Below are 16,098 nucleotides of genomic sequence, written 5' to 3' on the forward strand. Positions count from 1 at the left end.
AAAGCGGGCAGGAGACCTGCATGGATGAGCAAGGAACTCCTGGCAAAACTCCAGCAGAAGAAGGAAGTGTACAGAATGTGGAAAAGGGGACAGGCCACTTGGGAGGAATACAGGGACGTTGTCAGAGTCTGCAGGGATACGACAAGGAAGGCTAAGGCTCATTTGGAACTACATCTGGCAAGGGACGTCAAGGACAACAAGAAGGGCTTCTTCAAATACATCAGTAGCAAAAGGAAGACTAGGGAAAACGTGGGCCCGCTGCTGAACGGGGTGGGTGCCCTGGTAACGAAGGATGTAGAGAAGGTAGAGTTACTGAATGCCGCCTTTGCTTCAGTCTTCACTGCTAAGGTCAGCCCTCAGGAATTCCAGACCCTGGGGACAACAGAGGAAGTCTAGGGAAAGGAAGACTCTCCCTTGGTCGAGGAGGATCGGGTTAGAGATCATTCGTGCAAACCTGACATCCACAAATCCATGGGCCCTGATAGGATGTATCCACGAGTGCTGAGAGAGCTGGCAGGTGTTATTGCTAGGCCACTCTCCATCATCTCTGAAAGGTCAAGGAGAACAGGAGAGGTGCCTGAGGACTGGAAGAAAGCCAATGTCACACCAGTCTTCAAGAAGGACTAGAAGGAGGAGCCAGGAAACTACAGGCCTGTCAGCCTCACCTCCATCCCTGGAAAGGTGATGGAACAGCTCCTCCTGGAGGTCATCACTAAGCATCTGGAGGACAAGAGGGTGATCAGGAGGAGTCAGCATGGATTCACCAAAGGGAAATCATGCTTGACCAATCTGACAGCCTTCTCTGATGGAACGACTGGCTGGGTAGATGAGGGCAGAGCAGTGGATGTTGTCCGCCTGGACTTCAGCAAGGCTTTAGACACTGTCTCCCATCACATCCTCCTAGGTAAACTCGGGAAGTGTGGGTTGCGTGAGTGGACAGTGAGGTGGATTGAGAACTGGCTGGATGGCCGAGCTCAGAGGGTTGTGGTGAATGGCGCAGAGTCAAGTTGGAGGCCTGTAGCTAGCGGTGTCCCCCAGGGGTCAGTCCTGGGTCCAGTCTTGTTCAATGCATTCATCAATGACCTGGAGGAAGGGACAGAGTGCACCCTCAGCAAGTTTGCTGGTGATACTAAGCTGGGGGGAGTGGCTGACACACCAGAAGGCCGTGCTGCCCTTCAGAGGGACCTGGGCAGGCTGGAGAGCTGGGCCGAGGGGAACCTCCTGAAGTTCCACAAAGGCAAGTGCAAGGGCCTGCACCTAGGGAGGAATAACCCCAGGCACCAGTCCAGGCTGGGGGTTGACCTGCTGGAGAGCAGCTCTGCCGAGAAGGACCTGGGAGTGCTGGTGGACAGCAAGTTAAGCAGGAGCCAGCCAATGTGCCCTTGTGGCCAAGAAGGCCAAGGGTATGCTGGGGTGCATTAGGCAGAGTGTTGCCAGCAGGTGGAGGGAGGTGATCCTGCCCCTCTCCTCAGCCCTGGGGAGGCCTCACCTGGAGCACTGTGTCCAGTTCTGGGCTCCCCAGTACAAGAGAGACGTGGCACTCCTGGAGAGAGTCCAGCGGAGGGCTCCAAAGATGAGGAGGGGACTGGAGCATCTCTCCTATGAGGAAAGGCTGCGAGAGCTGGGCCTGTTTAGCCTGGAGAAGAGAAGACTGAGAGGCGATCTCATCAACGTGTACAAGTATCTGAATGGGGGGTGTGGAGAGGATGGGGCCAGTCTCTTCTCCGTGGTGCCCAGCAACAGGACAAGAGGCAACGGGCACAAACAGAACCACAGGCAGTTCCATCTGAACCTGAGAAAAAACTTCTTCACTGTGAGGGTGGCAGAGCACCGGCACAGGTTGCCCAGAGAGGTAGTGGAGTCTCCTTCGCTGGAGAGATTCAAAACCCGCCTGGATGTGATCCTGGGCAATATGCTCTAGAGGTCCCTGCTTGAGCAGGGAGGTTGGACTAGATGATCTCCAGAGGTCCCTTCCAACCTAAACAATTCTGTGATTCTATGATTCTGTGACAAAAGAGGTACAGTACAAGTCTGAAATATGCACTTTATTTCTGACAAGCTTTAAAAATACAGCAGTTCTGGCAATTCTGTACTGATAGAGACTCTTTATTCACTCTTCAGTTATTGCAGTAACCTATCTCAGGCTGCTTCATGAAAAGCAAGACAAAGGCTGATCTTATGCACAGCAAAATACATTCATACGTGGCTGTCATTAGAAACCACAGTTTGTAAAACCATGTATTTTGACCATGTCCAAAGCTCCATTTTAAAAATCAATTTCATTTTAGTAATACTGGCAAAGTTAACAGGAGATCAGACAAGAACTACAGATATATAGCGTCACCATTGCCTCCTTTTAGGCACAGATGTTCCTTCCTTCCTGCAAGTAGTCCAACAAGTGAGGTCACGTGCAGGAAGATTATGTGTATGCTAAGGTGCTCACAGGACTACAATCCTAGGTTTTCATATTGCAAGAAACTCCAAAAAGTCTGATCTGCTGCTCACAAAATTCTCATTGCCTACTTGGCCAGAAACTTAAGTTTACAAAACACGTATCTGTGATCCATGGCATCTTTTGCAAAAGCTTTCTTTATATGAAGCCATTGTTCTTGGTGATATAATTACTCTATGCAGGTACAGTCGTTCTGTTAAAGAGATTATGGGTCACAGAGTAAATTTGTTTGATGTCATGTACATGCTTTGGTTTTCATCACCTAAAAAAAATGACATCGCATTTCCTGTGGGGAATCTTAGTAGAAAGTAAAGACATAGTTCTAAGTTATAAGGCAATCTGAAATGTACATTGAAGAGTGAATTAAAAGCAGCCTTAGATAAGAGGATTATTCCAACATGTTTGTAATAGATACATTAAAAGTTAAACAATATCAGAGTTGATCTTCTGCTATGCATCTTAGCTTTGTCATTCTAGACACCAACCTCTCACAAGTACCGATATTCATGATGTGAAAGAAAAAAATTGTTAAATAACAATTCTGGAAAAAAGGGGGTGGAGAGGGGTCTTGAAAAGTTACACAGGCAAACATGCATCTGATGATTCCCTGATCTAAGTCACCATTAATATAGTCAAAGCATCACAAAAAGAAACTTGCACTTTTTCCTATTAGATTTATGTTTAGTTTCATAGTCCTAACTTTATAATCAATCTCACAGTTTATATTGTGAAGTCAAATCATGCAATTCTTAAAACAACCAATAAAATTAACAAATTCTTCATTATGTGTTCAATTTGACTTCACATGGAGAAACCTCAAATACAGCAATCCACCAGCTTTGTCCTGATGTGCCAGCTATAAAGTTAAAATAAAGCTGCAAGATTGACCTTCTGCGGTCTTGCCAATGACTAGAGCCCTGAAACAATTTCAGATGGATATTGTTTAAAAATCTTTCAAGCTGAAAGATACAACAGGTTTAAGTGAGTGCATCTATCTTCTTTGCAAACAAGCTAGAGATATCACACCCAGACCAGAAAAGCCAGAAGATTAAGTACAGTTCACTGAATGCTAGATGCATGAAAAGCTCCAGCTTTTAGAGGAAAAATACATATTCAAAGCTTTATGAACTGTGTGTTTGATACTAAGTCCAATCACAAGCTCTCTGTATAGAGTTCAATGGGCTTTTAAGTCTTTAGAAGCAAAGTTTGGAAATGGGCAAGAATCTTATAGAATCACATATGCATAGTCACTGAAAAGTCAAAGTACTGATATCAGTATTAATTTACACATTAATATATCAGTGTGTCTCTATTTCAACCAAGCACCTTTCAGTGCAAAGTGCCAGCATTCCCCCTGGAAACAGATAACAGCAATTCTGGCACAAGCCAGCCTATTTTGACCACTAGGAAAAAAGCAACAGATATAGAATTATGAAATTAGGGCTGATTCATCTGCCCTTTGAAAAATACAGAAGTAATTAATCTCACTGCTAAATAACTTTTTGTCTGATAGCTTTATTTCCCTTAAAACTATTTTATTAGTTTTCATTCTTCAATGTTTTCTCTTTGACAAAAAATAGTGCTTGGAATAAAACAATACAAAATGGCTGAAAAAAGATGCTAGTCCACTAATAGACCTGTCTAGTGCCTGTCTGGGATGCTTTTATAGGGTGTCAAAGACATGGGTTTACATATCCTTCAGGCAGAAGGCAGATAAGAACCTGGGCACCCCATATTCTGAGTACTTCCAGTTCTGCAACTACATCCTTCTTCTAGGTAGGATTTGAATATCGAACTTCATACTTTCTTGTTGCAAGTTACATTAAAGCAGTTCATTTTGGGAAGGTCAAAACCATTTGACTCGAGCTCACAAACAGCCAACTTGCTCTTGAACTGCATGGCCCTTTTTGGGAGGGGTGGTGGGTTGGTAAAAGTTATTCTCGCTATTCAAATAATGTGCCCAGATCCAAGCAATTACTAGAAAAGTAAAAAAATCTTTTGCTCACCAGAATAAGCTTTTTACATTAGGAATGATGAACTGACATACTATACGTTCCCATTCTGCAGTTTTGCACAGTAATCTGGCAGGGACAAGTGCCTCACTTAACATCCTGCTGGTTGGTTTCCACCAATGTAGAGTCATATTTAACTGCATTTATACAACTGAAGAGTATTGGAATCATATTTCTCTAGTACAAAGAGGTGAATTTCATTATTAGACAGACCTTAATTGAAATGAAAGGAAGCATGACTGTGATTGAAGAAGAGATGACTAAGAAAGAGAAAGTAATGTTCGAGTTGGCTCTCTCCTGTTTTGTGCACACGCACTATGATTTTAAGAAAAATAAACTCACTATATTCAAATTTAATATAACACTTATTTCTCATTACCATACAAACTTGCTATATTTAGTTATTTCAAAAGAGAAACATCAATTTTATTGGCTTTTGTTTTCTTTTACAAGTCTTGTGGAAAAGCTGTGGTATAACACACGCCCAAAGTAATATCATAATGATGTTTTTAAAGTATAAACTAAACCATATTTTCAGTTTACTGCAATAAAAATTTGCATCCTTAATAAATGGTTAACTGAATTCAACCAGGACTCTGCATTTGGCATTAGACAGTAGCTTCTGTTTATAACCTAGTGAATTGCACATATGGTGTGTCTATTTCTATTTTATAGCCAAATCCTGTCTTAACTCACTGGGATTTTAAATATAATTACCTTTTGGTCAGAAAAAAGTAAACTATTAAGCTCACAGTTACTAAAATGAATAGAGATGCTTACTGCTTTCCAAGTTCAAAAGCCATTCATTCCCTTCAGATGTGGAAGTCTTTCACTTTTTGGATTGCTTCATCAAACATTTCAGGAAAATGAAGTGTAAACTGTATTGCTGAAGAGCAATTAGTAAAAAATATAATGCATAGGCTTCTCTTTATTAATCATGTCTCTTATTGCCTATTTTCTTCATAAACATAGATTTGGACAGGTGCAGAGCTGTCAATTTGCAATTAATCCAAAACAGATCCAACACCCAAACAATATAAATACTTAATACTGACTCATGAAGTAATGGTTAATTTTTTTCCCCCCTCTTTGTTTTTCCTCATTACGGTGTCTTTACTATGAATTCCCACATTTCACTAACATCCTTAATTTAAACATTTAAAGCTTTTCTTATTAATCAGTGCATACAAGAAAGTACTCACTAGCTTGTTGATGGTGCTCTTCTTCACTTTGGAATGTGCTGAATTCAGAAGCAGACATCTTGCTTTTCAGTAACAGAGTCAAAACATTGTCCATCTTCTCTGCAGAACAGACCTTAAAAGTCTGTTTTAGAGAGAGAGAGAGAGCACGAGCATTTGTTACATTTTTATTCCATAAGTTTGTTCTAGTGAATCAAATTATTCAAATGCAATGAGTACAAACTTGCTCTTAGTAGGATCAGTATATATTTTGAAAGCCATAAAAAAGTAGTAATATGCTAAAAGTAGCCTGATATAGAAGGATCATGATATTAAGACCCAACTGAAGAGAAACAGGTATTACAGCAACGTTCAGCCATGACTGAGAATTTCTGAAGGAAAGGTAAGGACAGGAATATTTGTACTTCTCTACTGTTGATTTAGCTATGACAATGTAGTTTAATAGCCAGGAGCTGTTCTGACAAATACCAGGTACCAATGAAACCAAGGTGCAATTACAGCAGTAATCTAGGATGATCTTAAAGAATTTAGTAGTTCTCTGTTACCTGAAACCTTTACGTTATGGTTGCATACTATACTAGACAGGAAACAAACTTCAGTTGCATCAGCCATAGTCTAACATCAACTGGCAGATTAAGAAACGGATAGCATGCAACCAGTTAGATGAGCTTCCCTACCAAATACATATTCTTTAGACAAGGAAAAACCCCACAGACTGTAGTGAGATAGTTATTTGATTGCCTAATTCTCTCTGGACAGAAGGCCAAGATCTATTCCTAATGACTCTCAAAGTAACCATAATTAAGCTCTCCTTCTCTTGATGTGAGAAGAGAAGTATGACTACAGGGATTTGAACACTGAAGATACTTTACATTGAGTACTACAGAGCTAGGCCAGTCCGCACTGCACTGCCTGTAGGTAGAAAGGCTTTGGGCACCAAAAGCAGCTCAGCCACAGGAGGGGAGCACTCACAAGGAGCTAGTATGCTCTGCTCAGATGACAGCAACCATGCACTGAAATTTGTCTTCCCGTAACTCAACTGCTGCTTGTTGGAACAGCTCTTAGATAGCTAACAGAGATATATGCAGACACATTTAGCACGTAAACTTAAGAAGAAAAAACAAACAAACAAAAAAACCCAAACCCTGTGACAGGCATAGTGAGGAGAAAAGGACAGGGGTTCCTACTGAGGAAACATGTAGTTTAGTTTCTGAGGCTATTACAAGTGAATAAGAAAATAATAGTGAGTATGATGCAGTCAGAAATAAAGCTGGATACACAGACAGGATAGAGTTTCACTGAGTTCTGTGGGAATGACCTGGAAATTTGAAGACAAGGTTGTGCAGCAGGGGAGCTAGCAGTAATAAAATATGATTATTTTTCCCATAATTATCACTTGCCCTTCCAATTTTGATTATCATACATATTAAGTGTTATATTTAATAAATTGAGAGACCTATTTTTTCCATAATTTACCCTTTCTGCACTGCCACATTAAATATTCTCTGTATGTTATTCAATAATTTGAATATATTTTTTAGTTCTCAATAACTAAAGCACTCTTTGTAGAAAAATACTTTAAAGGCATGTTCTAAAATAGAGATATAATCCGTATACCAGGTTTACAGAGTGAACGGAGAAAGGATATGCAGCCTGCTCCCTTCCCCCTACCCTGAACTTAATATCTATCAAAAAATTATTAACATGAAGTAATTAGCCACAAGAAATTAAAATATTACTAAGAGGAAAAATATTAGAATCCAATTAGGAGACCATATTATTCTTCCTTATCCCAAGAAGGTTTTCTTAAGCATGGTATTGTCATTGGTACCATCTTAATAGGGTTCAGCCTAGAGCAGGACATAAAATAAGGTATAACACTAGCTCAGATGAGTGCATATGCAGAAGTTACACCAGGCAAAAAGTGGCTCAAAACCACTGGTATTCACTGAGGGACACAGTAGCAACAGTATAGTAGAAATTCCACTTTACAGACAGGAAATACATATGTGTATGTATATATATACACACACACACAGAGACACATACACACAGACATATATACTATATATAGGTGGGCTTCTAGATAAATCTGATCTGAAGTTACATTTTAATTCCCTCATATTTATATTCTGTGTTTTCCATGGCATGTGTCTGGAGCACAGAAGAAAACTGTAGTCCTCTCTTAAACCCTAAGAAAACAGCAGGGACGCACCTTAAACATTTTGCAAGCTACCTAGCTCTCTATCTGCAGCTAGAGAAAACATCTCTCTTATTATCTATCCCGAAATGCCTGAGAAGCAGTTCCAGACAGAGTCCATTTCAGGCTGTCTTGTGTAACAAAAGCCAAATAAAGACCCTGCAGTCCCCCTTAAGAAAGTATTCAAGGTAACCTTGCAGGCAAGGCTCCTCTGCTTTAAATATGAGCAGAGCCATGATCCTTCCTTTCCTCTTTTATTCAGCCAGAAATCTGGGGGGGAGGAGTAGCTTAAGAGCATATAGCTCTTACATTACACTCAAACAACCACGCTTACAGAGGATAAAGCAACGTTTCTTTGTTTGAAATGGAGCAAGTTCCCATGTTGAAGAGGGTGCACAACTTGAGGAACTTGCAGCAAAACTCTTAACGCCCTAAAACTTTGCATGGCTTAATCTCTGCCACATCAAGTTGGCTCAGTTGCTACAAGCTGCCAAGGCAGGAGTTAGACTGACCAGCCTTCCAAAGGCAGCAGATGGTATTGGAGCTAAACTTTCCACGCTTTAACAGGTCTGTCTTCCATTGACCTGCCTCTCCATTCTTTTAACATCAAAGTCAGGCATAACGCCTCTTGGATACAGTTGTCACAGTGCAATTTTAAGTTTTTCCCTCAAATTTTGTCTCTTCCTCCAGGTATCTGAAGTCTGAAGGCTCAAGCCACGATTTAATAAGTTATCTTGTTAACCACTCATAACAACTAGCTTTGCTCTGCTACTCTACAACAAAGGCTTTGTAAGAAAAATTAGTTTACATACATATATATATATATATATATATATATAAAGCTATGTTAATGCCTTCCATGTCACATATAGGAGGGTCTAAAAACAATGCTGATTTCTGTTCCATTAGTTATGTGAAGATACTAGAAGAAATAGCAGTGAAACAGAAGTAGCAATATGACTATTCAATGCTATCCAGCTAGCTCCACACCAACATAAAGGTCATCTCCCCCACTTAGGAATTCAGATTAGGGACTTAAACTCCACTACCCATTCCTGCTCCAGAGCACTCACAGACTCCAGAAACACTGCATTTGCATATTTTGATATACCTCATGCCAGCTTCTACAGCATTTCCTGAGAAACGCCACCAACACTATGCACCTAAAGATCCTGATGAAGCCTCCCCAAAGCCAAAAGAAGTAGGATTGCACTTAAAGCTAAGCACATTATAAGGGAAGCCTAAGCTTCAAGAAAGGTGAATAAAGAATTAAAAAGTTAAAACACGACAAAAAAGAAGTAAAAGCACTACTTTCTCCTTGTAGGCAAGCTCTTCTTTCTAGGACTCATTCACAATTAACTCAGCAAGTTTCCAAGCAGCTCTTCCCAGGCCCTCTGAGGCACAACCGGCTGTTCCCTGCTCCTCCCTACAGTCTCAGCCCTTCTGCAAGAGCTACTATATGCCCTAAGTCCAGCCTCCAGAAGCTTGTCCTTGCTCAGTACCTCCCCAGGTGATGGCACTCTCTGCATCTCTATCTCCCCTCTGCTCCCCCTAAGCAATAGGAAACAGCTGGGAACAACAGAGATGCCCTGAGTGATGTCCATCACACCTGGGCTTCTGAAAACATTCTTAAAAAAGGAAAAGACCAAGCACATGCTTTGGTACTTCTGTGAATCATGACCTACCTTCTTTAATAACTGTTAACAAAACCCTGAATATGTGGGCCAGTGAAACACAGCGTACACAGCCAGTAAATTAACATATTTCTCACTGGTTTCAGATTTATTAACAAGGTCATATTTACAAAAAGATGAACTACTTCAGTAGTTCTTACATATCAGACACTACTTTATATGCACCTAAGTACCTAGATCACCTCTGACAAAGAGAAGGGGTCAAGACTTAAAAATCACAGGCGTTTCTGACAATTTCACCCACTGATGGAATATGGAAAGATTTCCTATTTAGAGGGAAAGAAAGAAATATTTTAAAATAACAGTTGCTGATATGACTTAGAAGATTGAAAATCATTTAAAATAGTTTCAAGGGAAATATCTTAGGGGATCAAGTTAAGGCACATACATACGATCACTGCATAAGACATACAGCCATTTCTTACAAGTTTGCATAGAAAGATTGCAGTTTATTTTTATTCTTCTTTTTTTAATATATACTGTAACTGGACTCCTGTTTGATGACTATGATAAAAACATCTTTTGATGGATCAAGTCTCTCAGAATCACAGGAATATTATTCAACCAAAGTTGTCAGAAAGATTTCTAAAACTCTCTAGATACTCTGAGTCACTCAAATTAACATGAATCTCAGTTTCAGTAATGATAATGGCTGTTTCCGTCTTTTTTTTAAAAAAACCTATGAAATCTGTACCCAGAAAACCTCAGCACTAAATATTTGAATCAATACTTGTGTTTGGTCGAAAGTCAGAGAGAAAAATCAATACACAATATAAAACCACCAGAATGCTGTTGATGAAGAGTAAAAAATGAAATATGAAAAAGTTTAATAATAAATTACAAGGACCTTATGATCAGGTCTGTATGCAGGGTTACTATAAGAACACAAAAACCTTAAGATAATTTACTTAAAGCAGAATTATACGAAAGTGAGAGAACAAAAAATTCATGGCCTTTAACTTCCGTCCTATCTCATACGTTCTGATAGCAAGTACATTCAGCATAATGATGTAGTAAGTGTGATTTCCACACTAATATAAAATGTCATATTGTTTTCTTTTAAAAATTTTACAATGAACTTTGTTTCACTTTTTATTTTACTTATTTTCTTACATTTTAAATATTTATTGGGTTGTTAGAAATGTCTTGCTAATGTTGGTAAATGTTTTCAAAAATTCAGACAAATACGGGAAACAGAATATAATGGAGCACATGTGGCAAAGAATTTCATTCGAAAACATGATTTGTAATAATCTTAAAGTTAAAGTATGTTTAATCTAACAATTGAGCTGGTGTTAACCTTCAATTCCTGTCTAAAAAGAGGAATCCAATTGGTACAACAGTGGTATATTTTGTTAGTCCCCCTTGATCTGGCTGTCAGGAACAGGTGGCTATAAGCCTAATCATTGGGTTTTTTTGTTTGTTTGGGTTTACTGACTGGGGAGGCAGGGGAGAAAGGGAAAATAATCTCATTGTTGATACTAACTTAAAGTAATTGGAAAGGTCAGCAATACAATGCACAATAATAAAAAAGTGTTTTACCCAAGCATTGTATCTTTGGTATGCATTAAGTGTAGTAATTGGCTTTCATCACAAAATTTTAATAAGGAGCTACTTCTCAGCTTGCAAACATTTGTGAAACTCTTAAACTTTTCTTTAAACGACAGAACGTTACTGCTTTGATTAATAATTGCTGTAAGCTTTTCTATTTTATCTTAATTTTGTTTTCCATTGTGTTTGATTGTTACTATGCATAGATAAACCACTGTTGCCTCAGGATACTTTTGCAAATAAGTTGATAGTCTCAAAGGTTTTAATTATCCTGGTTAAATAAAAGTTACTACTACTCCTGCTACTTGATGGGAATTCTAATTAGATCAAGGCTGTTTTGTTTTCCCTTGCGTGACTACGCTTTTTAAGATTAAGTCAAATCATGTTCTGTAAATTGCAACTTTACTATGTATCTTACTGCCATTAAATCATATTTACATGAGTGTTCAAAAGTTTTAAAAAGTATGAAGAAATAGTTCAACTACCTAGCCAGTGAATCTACCTCACACCAAGGCCCAATAGGTACAATTAAATGCAATGACAAATCTGCCAGCACATAAACACACATACAAATGAATTACCACTAATACCCTTTCCCACAGAACAGCCCTGATATTGTCTGGATTGTACCACTTGATTATAAAACTTTTCTCAGCATTAATTTTTCAGTTGCCAAAACAAGTAAAATTAAGAGCCAGGCATACAGTGCATCCTCATTTAAGCCCCTGCTTATAATACAGATGAGAAAAGGTGAGAAAATTGTTAAACATACCACACTGCAGCTGTATTTCCTAGTGTGCACTACTGCTCTGCATAGAATTATTTTTATATTTGAATATAATTTGAATTGCATGGATCTTACTAAATATTAGTCACGCTGGTTAAACGAAGGGTCAAACTCCTGAATGACACAAATAAATCTCCAGCGGGAATATCAGGTGTGCTGTAGGTATCTAGGTTATCATGTTAATTATAATTTTTAAGTCATTATGACACACTTAAGCATAAAATTTTAAATCACTTCTGTAGAAAGCTCAATTTCAATGTCCTTTAATCTACAGCTTACAGAATGATAGATGCTATAAAGATTTTAAGAATGCACTTGTACTTAGAGTTACACTATTTTTATTGTGCAACAAGCCTATTTTCTTAGAAATGAAATGAATTGTATGTGGAGGGAATCTACTCCGATCCTTAACAGAATACTAATAATGCAATACATCATTTTTTATTAATCCTTTCGTTATGAGTGTAATGCCTTAGGTGGTAGATAAGGTAGATTTGTCACAAGAAAATGAGGCTGTCTGCATTGGAAAAACAGACTATTATTTGTGTTCTGACTTTGCAATTACAATATAGACATCATGTCAAGTCTACTCGAGCTACCCACCATTGAACAAATGATACCTAAGATTTCATCCTTTGTTAATATATGCTTTCTTTTCTTATTATTTTGTATGTGCCATTAGCAAAGGAGATGCTGCAGAGCACTGCAGTCTGCCGTGCTGATTTGAAGCCCAGCTTCAAAACCTGAATTCTTCCAAACATATGCAAAGAATCTGCATGGCAACCAGCAAACCACATGAATGATAATTCAGCAGCTGTATACAGACTCTATATGAATAGCAACCTAATGTTTTCCATATAAATTATGCCACAAAAAATCTGTTTATTGGTGAATTAATAATAATCCTCTAAATACAATGTGATTTAAAATTACTTGTTTCTATTGGTTTTAGAACACACTCAGAAGAATACTTTTAATGGAGAGAGGGGTAGTTTTAAGTACTATTATTTGTTATTATTTTCATCCTCTGTAATGCAGGATGTTATCCTTTGGGTATACACAGCAGCAGGAATATTTATGTCATTGTCTAAACAACAGCAAAAACAAAAAAGAGAGAAAATTTGTTTTCACTTGTCTGATTTGCTTACAACTAGACATCTCAAAGACAGGCCTCTAATCCTGAGCCTACTATTGAGCCATTACTCATTACTATGCAATCAAAATATAGTCTTTACAGCACAGTGCATGTTGCCTTAGCTCATATTGGCACTTACACTCTTCATTTCATATTAACTTAATGCAGAGGTCAACTTACCTGACAAGCAAAAGCTATTGGGTCAGCCACTTTTTTGAGAACATTCTCAATCTCCTCTAGTGCAGTATAGTATTCGATCTGTGCTGTGGCCTTAATGACTCCCCCGCAGTAGACATTTACATATACAGGGCCAGGAGGAAAATCTTACAAAACACAAATCAGAACAGTAGCTGAAAATATTTCACAGTCCCAGACCAGAGGTCTCCAGGAATGAGTAAAAGAACAGAGGAAAATATCACAGAAAATGCATAGAGGTGATGAACAGGATTTGCATTTCACAAATGATTCAGTGAAGTCAGGCTTTTATCCAGGTCTTTCAGTTTAACATTCAAAAACTGACAAAAGAGAATATATCTCTGTAAACCCTTACAAAACAAAGCCACTGTACTCCTTCAAGTTAGAAAAGTGATGAAAACAGTATGCTTCACATTTCAAACATCTTGCTGATGGACTAATGACCTATAATCAGCTCCCTTATGCCTACAAATTAACGAAAGGTTCATTTATTACAAACTGCAGAACTGATACTTTTCTTTTGAAATATTTTCTTAATTGTAGGCAAGGTTCTCAAAATTGGATCTGAACTAGACTGCAGTATAATTACTGCCATTCCAGTTGTTTACCTAGCAAAAGCTAAGGAAAGAGGCATTTGTACAGTCTGTTACTTAAGCATGAGTTGCTCTGAGTATGCAGTGTGAGCCCTCTTTATGAGCATATTTTATAATTCATTAGTATTCATCATGCCAGGAATCCTGCTGTAGCATACCAGCACTAGCACAGTTTTTTTTAAAGATTCTAACTCTCTCTACAAAAGAAGGACCCAAGTGCGCAACCCTGAAAACATAAAAGGGCCGAACTACAGAATACTAAACAACTCTCACAATACTAAACAGCTCTCAGGACGCATGGACAGCGTTCAGGATGAAAATCAGGTCACACACTTGAGTCACCCAAAGGTAGCTCCAAGAAGCCCTAGTTCAAAACTTCAGCATACATTTTTTCCCCCTATCTACTGTTGTATTGCAATATTTTTAAAATCTTAAGAAAGAAAAAATAAAGAAAAATGATTTCCTGTGTCAGTAAGAATTATAGAGAGGAGTATAACCAAATTTACTGCATTAGATATAAAATGAAACATCTTAGTAAGACAGTAATAAGAAAAGAATATTAGCTTTGCATTTTATGGCAGTAATTTTGAAGAATGCTAATCTGTGACTAATCAATGACATTTTAAGACTGCCACCTGCCATTTAACCACACAAAAACAATCTAACACAACTTAGTTTCCCATAAATCATTCTCTGCATTATTAATAAAAGAAATGTTCTGTATGCAAAACCCATGTACAGGAAACACCTATAAAGTAATATTAGAGTCTAGTGGGAAGTGAAACTACTTATCAGAAAAAGCGAAGGGAGACCAACATTTCCTGTTTACTTAAAGGTAAAGAAATTGTCTCTTACCTAAGGCTTTCATGTACTTGACCTTCTGATTCCAAGGGGCTGGCTGTGTCCTAATTCTTTGATCGTCGGCTATGAATTCAATTTCTAAAGTTTCATCATCTACTTCATCTTTCAACAAAATGAATATTTCACCAGGGTTCTATAAAATCAAAATAGGTTTCCATTAGTCCTTCACTCAATAATACTGAAAGTTAAAACGCAAATTAAAACATACATTGAACAGAAAGTTCTTTTAACAATAGCTTCATATAACACATTATAATATGTAGCATTTTGAATTCAGCTTACATAATAATATTTTAAAAGAGTACTTAAAAGACATATGTAGATGTATGATTACTTTTTCTAAGACCATTTTACTTTATAGTCTAGAAAAAAGACATCTGGCGTAATAAGAACCTAGGATACTTTAGACTCACTTAAATTCTTACAGTGAACACAAAAAAGTGACTGTGTCACAGTAAAGTGACACAGAAACAGTGAGTAAAGGGAGGCCATAACGCTCTATTGCCTTCTGAACCAGAGGGAATTATACTCCCTTAGAACTTCAACAGTCTCAACAAGGAAATAATGGGTATAAGTCATCTCTGAAAGACAATTTTATAAAGTCGTCTTAGGTAGACTGAGGCAGAAAAAGAACTAGCAAGAAGTTATAGGATGAAGCATTTTCTTATGCCTGTTATTTGTTCTCCCTTTTTAGGTTCACACTTCAACATCTCCAAGTACAAGTGACAGTGGTTTAAATTGTAGTGATTTACATTGACATACTGACCTACAATTTTGTTCTGTTTATTTCCCCTTTGAATTTAGGTTGTTGCTATGTGGCACTTCTATTGATTTTCAGTGGAAAAAATATACACTTATGCCACCGGAGAAACTCTAATCTTTGATGAGCAGAAGAAAGAGATTTAATCCATGAGTTACAATTCTCTAATAAGACTCTATCCTTTATAATACTATTTCAATCTCCATAACGCAGATTTCTACCAGAGTTAATAGCATTTTTCTAGATTATATTTGTTTTAAAGATGGCCAGTTGCAACTCTCTTTGAAAGCCTTCAGGCTTTTGAGTAATTTATAGAGAACTCAACCTGTATTGTAAGAGAGCAAAACAGGTCAAAATATATCATGTCTTTTGTTATTCAGCTGACAATCTATCAACAAGGCCTGACATATGGAATGGGCTACTGACAAATACGTGACATTTCCATGTACATGGCAACCTTCATATCTGACTATGCCTATTCACTATGTATGTAAAGGAGTGTAGCACTGGCTATTGTACTACTTCTGTTTACATTCTTACATATTTTCTCACAGCAACCCTGATTAAAAATAAACACATATGAACATCTGTGTTCATTGGAAATGCATGCAGATATGCATATACAAATATTTCTGATTTCAACTTAAAATTACACCAGG

The 16,098-nt window shown here is 38.0% G+C and overlaps 1 protein-coding gene across 8 annotated transcripts in view; it reads right to left on the reverse strand.

Annotated features, from left to right (window-relative positions):
* The window catches only part of BANK1 (B cell scaffold protein with ankyrin repeats 1), a 160,410-nt gene that overhangs the window by 99,338 nt on the left and 44,974 nt on the right, over positions 1-16,098 (reverse strand). For all 8 annotated transcript variants that reach the window (XM_068942003.1, XM_068942001.1, XM_068941997.1 and 5 more), the window contains 3 exons: positions 14,674-14,812; positions 13,211-13,353; positions 5,667-5,787 (listed from right to left, as the gene is read on the reverse strand). In XM_068942003.1, the coding sequence (XP_068798104.1) occupies positions 5,667-5,787; positions 13,211-13,353; positions 14,674-14,812 (403 nt within the window). The remainder of the gene's footprint in view (positions 1-5,666; positions 5,788-13,210; positions 13,354-14,673; positions 14,813-16,098) is intronic.

The sequence above is a fragment of the Struthio camelus genome, chromosome 4, assembly GCF_040807025.1.
Source record: "Struthio camelus isolate bStrCam1 chromosome 4, bStrCam1.hap1, whole genome shotgun sequence".
NCBI lineage: Eukaryota > Metazoa > Chordata > Aves > Struthioniformes > Struthionidae > Struthio > Struthio camelus.